The sequence below is a fragment of the Chenopodium album genome, chromosome 23 (assembly GCF_948465745.1).
Source record: "Chenopodium album chromosome 23, dcCheAlbu1.1, whole genome shotgun sequence".
Taxonomy (NCBI): Eukaryota; Viridiplantae; Streptophyta; class Magnoliopsida; order Caryophyllales; family Amaranthaceae; genus Chenopodium; species Chenopodium album.
The window spans coordinates 28,536,451-28,543,280 of record NC_137856.1 but is presented as its reverse complement, the minus strand read 5'-3'; the positions used below and the strand labels follow the sequence as shown (position 1 = coordinate 28,543,280).

Here is a 6,830-nt window from a genome sequence, read left to right as displayed (position 1 = left end):
GAAGGAAAAAGGTCATAACACATGCTATGATACTGACTTGTATTTCCTTCATTTTACTAAAATGGCAAACTTCTCATTTCACGTTTGCTAATACATTATTACGTTATTTCAATGTGTTTAATTGTCAATAAGTAAGATAGGCGCAACGAATCTAATAAAGATCTTACATGACTATGTTTTTCCTTATTCATAGATCATAAAACAAGCTGAATTGAACTAAATTGAATTGAATTGTAATTAATTTCAAAGAAGTCCAAAAAAACAAAGACATGCATGTATATGTATGAATATTGCACAAATCAAAGTATGAAACACAAAACATATATTGCACAATATAATTTAATTTTTGTAAAAATTTTCTAGAGTTAATAACGATATAAATGTTAATAATAATTGTACATGTATCAACCCTTTTTATACCCATTTGCACAAAAAAAAATTGAAAATTCGCATGCATGCATACAGTTAGCCTCGTATATTTGATGGTAAATTTAATTTATGTATCTATGCTTAAACTATATATAAGCTTTTGTATGTAAATAACTCAAATATTTTACAAGTTACATCTTTAAATAGAAATTTGCAAAATAATAAGAAAATAAAATTGCGAGCAATCTTAAAATTATGAACACTTGGGGTCTTCACTTTCGTCAGTCTTTGGTCTGGTATTCATGAGTATCTGCAATATTATTATCAAACAAATAAATACTTGTATATATACGGAGTACTACGTAAGACTGTAAGAGTGCATCAAAACACTTTATTTATTTTTTTGTCAATTACCAAACAACATTATTACACTTCATTTCAGGTAAGACTGGTAGGTGTGTCTGGTTATTAATTAGAGTCAAATTTTGATGAATTTAAAGGTAATAAATTTGCCAAAGTTATGATGATTAGCAATATTTCTACTTCAAAAGAAGTTACCAGTGAGGCATTCCTAGCGGCTCACCGTGCCTAACAGTTAGGCACTTAAGCATTAGGACTTCAGGCTACTTTGTATATGAATAATACGAAGTATGTATGAAGTAATTACCACTCTAATGGTTGCACATAAAAATAGAATACACTTTTTAAACTGGTATGAGTTTAAAATTTTATAACAAAATCTTATGTCAGTTGATGTTATATACGTTATCATATACGTTATTCTTGGGTATTTAGTGAGCCACAAGGGCAGGGGTGAAAATCGATCCTAGAATCTCTTGAAACCGAGAGGAAAGCTCTAACCACTTGAGCTATTCCTCACTCCCATGTTATCACATATGTAAATTGCTTTAAAATACTGCGTAACTTGAAATCTTTCCTTTGGAATTTTCTTATATGCTTTGTTGACTACATATGTCATTTGCCTTTGAAAAAAGCAATTTAAGGCTATAATTATATTTTATACTTTTTAAAGAATTTTAACTACAGCTTTATCAAATAGTTTAATTGTTTTACTCACTTTATTTATAGCTATATGTTTAGAAATAAAAACAAAAAATTAGTTCAATTTTGAAAATATTAGTGTAATCTAACTACAATAATATATTATAATAAAAGTTCAAATGATGTTAGTTTAGTTCGTGAAAAAACAAATAGATTTATTAGTTCTCAAAAAAAATTCAAATATATAGTTAATTGAAAATAAGATGAATAAAATGTAATACTTTTATTTATGTCTAAGTAATACAAGTAATGAAAAATAAATAATAAGAACCAATATTTTCGGCTTTTTACATTAAGAAGGACTTGTGGTTGTGGAGGCATTATATATTTATATTCAAATATTCCATGTATATTAAAATAGCTCTGTATTTGGTCTTCGAGGTTAATTAAACATATTCGCTACTCCATATTTATTGTAAAATACTACGAGTACTTCATATTTTATTGATATGTATTATGTAGGCAATATATTAGTTACTAATATATATATATATATATACCTTTCGAAGCATGGTGTTTTCGTTAACAAGAGTAGAAATTTTCTCTTGTAATTTGAAGTTTTGCTCTTGCAATTCATTGGCTCTTGACTCTAAATCGTTCACATAAACCTTTTTCCTTTCACGTGCTTGTTGAGCAGACACCCTGTTCCTTAACAACCTGCATGCATTTCAACCAACGTAGTTTCAATTACAAAATATTCTACTCTTTTATAATTTACAACATCATCATTTATCCAAAACTCCAATTTTTACATTTACAATTGTCAATTTTACATGTAGCTTTGTCTAGTGTAGGGACTAGGTATGGAATTGGAATCTATCTCCTCTTGTTATTTTATTGAGATGATTTAATTCTTAATTGTATAGGTAGGCTAGACTCATATTTGATCTTATATATTTGTTGATTGACTTTTTTTTATTTGTCGAATGCTACGAATGGTGGTCATTTTAGCAACTAGGGGAAACCAATAAAATAACAAGCCTTCAATATTTTTAAAAACTTTGTACGGAGTAAAAAATAACACATCTTTTAAATTGTTTTTCAATGGACTAGAGCTCACAAATAAATAATTATATTATGGAATCGTTTGTCCTTTTTTTTTCCTGTATTTTGTTAAAACTAGAAACAAGAAACCAAAAAAATATGGTTTGTACTATTTTGTTGTCAATTTTCAAAGTAACGATGATTTTAATAAATTTAACTATTTTTTTATTCTTTTTATGAAAAATATCATGTCAATTATAAAATTAAAAAACCAAAAATACAGTGATGCCGAATAGACCTTATATTTCTAGTTACGAATAGATCGAGTTTCCAAAAAATTGGTGGAGATATATTACTTGGAATATAGTTGTTCTATTAATATAGAATGGCTTTTTATCTAGCTTATCAAACAATACAACTTTAATAAAATAGGGGGGGGGGGGGGGGGGGGGGTTTGTCGACAATAACACAATATTATTGCACGCCCGACAAATGTTTTTTCTAGCAAAACAATTTCATATACTGTAAATCATATATTCACCAAAATTTGGGAATTTATTGTCTTGATTTTTTGGCTTGAATATCTTTAATAGAAATATACAATTATTGCATGTATGAAAAAGGAAAGGCTCAAAAACTAACACATCACCATCATATCAAGAAAGCATATTCAAATATAACCATGTATATATGTAAACCATGTTGACTTCAAATCAATAATAAAATAAAAAATAAAGATTTAAATAATTATGAAGTATACAAGGTTTTGAATAATATTAAATTTTGAAATATGATCAGTATGTAATTTATGTTTAGGTTTTTACTTACATCTCCCATTATATTGTATAAAGGTGTATTTAACTTTAATTTACAAATTGCAATTTATGTATTATGAAAATTAAGTAGCTTAACAATTGACTTTGTTGATCTTCAAGATAAAATTATATGATAAACTGATAACAACCTATATATGCTTACTAATCTAGCATTATTACAAACTTACAATCCACTTAAAGACTCAAAACAGTGCCGCAATGTATGATCCATACATATATCAAAGGCCTCTTGTTTTAATTCTTATACTTAATATACTTCTTTATTTTACCCCTTTATTGGACCAATTAGTATTATTATTTATAAAATTATTACACTCCCAATTACATTTCTATTTCACATACATTTTTGATGAGTAATGGAGGCACCAATCCTTCTCAAGGACTAATTGTTGTGCTAAATGATCTCACAAGAAAATCATTAGATCTATCCAAGCTCAATTAAGATTCAATCGATCCAATCGGCACAAATCCATGATCCCTAATGCACAATAATATCGAGCAAATTTATTCATTTCTCTTTTATTTTTGCAAATGCCTACCAATGTGTTTAAATCAATTGGATGGGTAATGATAAAGATTGAGGTACATAATAGACTTATAGTACATTAAATTTTATGTTAGAGTTATGTTCAATCTACCTTTCATTCTCATATGTAAATAATCATATGTACTTAGCTTGCCATTATCCTTTTTATAAAAATAAAAAAAATTTTAAAAAAAAGAAATGTAAAATTCTTCTTAATTAATTTCCAATGAACTAATTAATTAACTTAAATTATTCTTGGTTATAGAGTAAATAATAATAATAATTAAAAAAAAAAAAAACCCTACATAGATCATGACTCAAATTAAAAACAACAAAATTATCAACTATAAACAAACCTCTTAAGTCTTCTATACTCCTTATCAACAGGATTACGGCCTCTTTTACGCTTAGGAGGCGCTACTTCGCCACCATTGTTGTTACTATTAGAGCTTTGCAAACTTCCTTGATTAATCATCTTTGTTTCCTCTTCCTCTCCCGCTTCCATATCCGGCACCATAAACAATTCTTCATCACTTTCTTCTGCATAATACCCATAAAAAATTTCTTTATTTCTGTTCCTTTAGTATTATTTCATAAATCAAAATATAAGATACAATAATTAAGTAAATTAATTTATTCATTTATATAAAAATTTAAGAAACATAAACCAACCTAGGTTGCTATTATTTCCTGTTGTAGTAGAAATAGAGAGAGGAAGAAGAGGCAAAGTAGCAGGTTGAGCCATGATCAAGGTATAATATAAGATAGTATAATTCTTATTTTTTGAGGATATGAATAATAGAGCTAAATATGTCTCATTTTTATGTATGTATTTATATTAATTCAAGGAATATAGATATATATAGAGTACGTAAAAAATACACGTAGTACTAACAATATTAGGATAACGTGGATATGTGGGGGAAAATATATATGGTGACGTTGCTACTCGTTTGCTAAGTGATCTATGTTTAATTACTTTCCATCCTCGATTGTTTGCCCTATAGTCATATTCTAATTAATTTATTAAGTTTTAGCTGAGTGAAATTGATGAGATAAAAAAAATCGATGAAATTTAAGTAATGTTTGTGAAAGTAAAGTTGTATGTATTCTCTTTATAAATTAACATTATAGAATTATATTATCTTTTAAGAACAGTTTAACACGTAGAAAAATGGAGCAATCTTTAAAGAATAGAGGAACTATATATTTTTGTAAAAAGAAATAAATATTTGTACGTACAAAAAATAGACATAAATGAGAATAGACAAGTGATGAGAAAATTTCAAGTGGGGAAGATTGGGAGGTGGTGAAGTTAGGAGAAAGAAAGATTGGTGGAACAATGAACACGTTGATGCATGTACATCCATATTTTGATGCTTTGTTTTGTCAAAAGTTGCACTCCTAGATTAGCTTTCTTGTTAGGAGATGAAAGGAAGCAATCAATTAAATTCTTTCCTATTTCTTTTTGTTTTGTAGGGGGATTTATTTATTTTGGATTTTTTTTTCTATAATATTGAATAAAAAATAATCAAGATTGCATTTCATATGTTTACCTAAATCTATCATTTATTTGTCATCATCTAATTTCAAAAATGTTTAGTTATTGTTAAGTTTTGTCAATGCATGTCAGTACATTAAAATATTAAATGTGTTATGCATGTAATTAAATGGGTTTTTTCTATTAAATTGTTTCACGAAACAAGGTTATTATATGTAATGCATCATCACTAAATTAAAATAATTAAATGTGTGATGCGTTTAAATAGGTTTTATCTAATGATATTAAGTGTTGAAGCTATAATGCACGGATGAACGAGAAGTTACAATAAAACTTAACATAAAATTAAAAAAAAAAAAAAGAAAATCTTGTCATTACTTTTCTGTAGATGATTATATTACTCCCTCCATCCATATTTAATAGTCACTACATAGTATATTAGTCTAAGAAATTGAGTTATATTCTTTCAGTGGTTGGCTTTTATTATTTGAAACTTTATAACTATTTGATATTAAAGCTTAAATCCTTCATCTCTTTGTTATAGATGATTTTCTTTTAACAATGTGTTAAAGTTTGTATTATATGTCCATATTTGTCATTTCATCAAAGTGTTAATATTTGTTTAAGGGCTTGGTTGCTACAATTAATATGATGCTATTGTTTTTTTTTAAAAATTGTTATATATAGTTTGAATTTAACATTAGTTATAGACAATGTTTTTGAGCTCATGTTTTACTTGTGTATGGAAAATAATTTTTTTGGTGTACAAATGATGTTTCATTATTCTTAGTGTAAACTTTTAACAATATCAAATCTTTACTTTTTTTTTTTTTTTAATTTTTTTTTTATTTTTTAACAGATAATATTATATCAACTATTTATAATCAAATTGACAAACGTAAATTATCTAGTGCTAACAAAGGGAATAAATTTTAAATCAACTAATTTTAATTTTCTAGTTTTGTGAGTAAGCAACTTATTAAGTCATTAATCAGCTAACGAATAACAAACAATAGGGTGAAGGGCCTTCCCTTAGAATCTCATGGATAAGCAAGGCCCATATCTCAACTTAAGCGGTGAGGCCCATGAGTCAAAATACGCTTCATATCCCATAAGCCATAACACCAAAGGAGGCTAAAACTATTGCGACCATAGTTGAACACTTGAACTTAACATTATGGAGTGTTTACATTTTTGGTGTTTAGAGAGTCACTACTCACTAGTGCGGTCGTGCGGATAATGAGAATCAATTTCAGGATTCCTATAATGAAAGGGAAACTCTAAATTGTCTAACGACATTATGTTATCATTAATAGGCTAATAACATATCGATTTGAACTCTACTAGAGGAGTTGGGCGTTATAAGTACTACTCGTACTTTGATATCGAAAGTTCGAGTAATTTACTTTATATTCTTATTTCTAATTTCTAACCTATTTTAGAAAAAGTGAATGAATGTAAGAAAAGGATTAATAAGGTAAGAGAGGTATAATAAAAGACTAGAAGGCAGATGGGTGAAATAAAATACAGTTGGATAAAGTAATACTCCCTC

The 6,830-nt window shown here is 27.3% G+C and overlaps 1 protein-coding gene across 1 annotated transcript; it reads right to left on the bottom strand.

The window, feature by feature from the left end:
• Window positions 1–405: 405 nt before the first annotated feature.
• On the bottom strand, window positions 406–4,595 carry LOC145608366 (transcription factor HY5-like). Its single transcript, XM_081663976.1, has 4 exons — window positions 4,450–4,595; window positions 4,134–4,317; window positions 1,932–2,088; window positions 406–679 (listed from the first exon to the last, which is right to left on the bottom strand). The coding sequence occupies exons 1-4, from the start codon at window positions 4,520–4,522 to the stop codon at window positions 623–625; spliced, it is 471 nt and encodes a 156-aa protein (XP_081520102.1). The 5' UTR covers window positions 4,523–4,595; the 3' UTR covers window positions 406–622.
• Window positions 4,596–6,830: the final 2,235 nt, after the last annotated feature.

Excerpts from the sequence above, each read along its gene's own strand:
- LOC145608366 (XM_081663976.1), bottom strand. The coding sequence starts at position 4,522 with ATGGCTCAACCTGCTACTTTGCCTCTTCTTCCTCTCTCTATTTCTACT. Across the intron at positions 2,089-4,133 it reads GAGTATAGAAGACTTAAGAG|GTTGTTAAGGAACAGGGTGT; the intron begins GTTTGTTTATAG and ends AAATGCATGCAG. Across the intron at positions 680-1,931 it reads AAAACACCATGCTTCGAAAG|ATACTCATGAATACCAGACC; the intron begins GTATATATATAT and ends ATAATATTGCAG.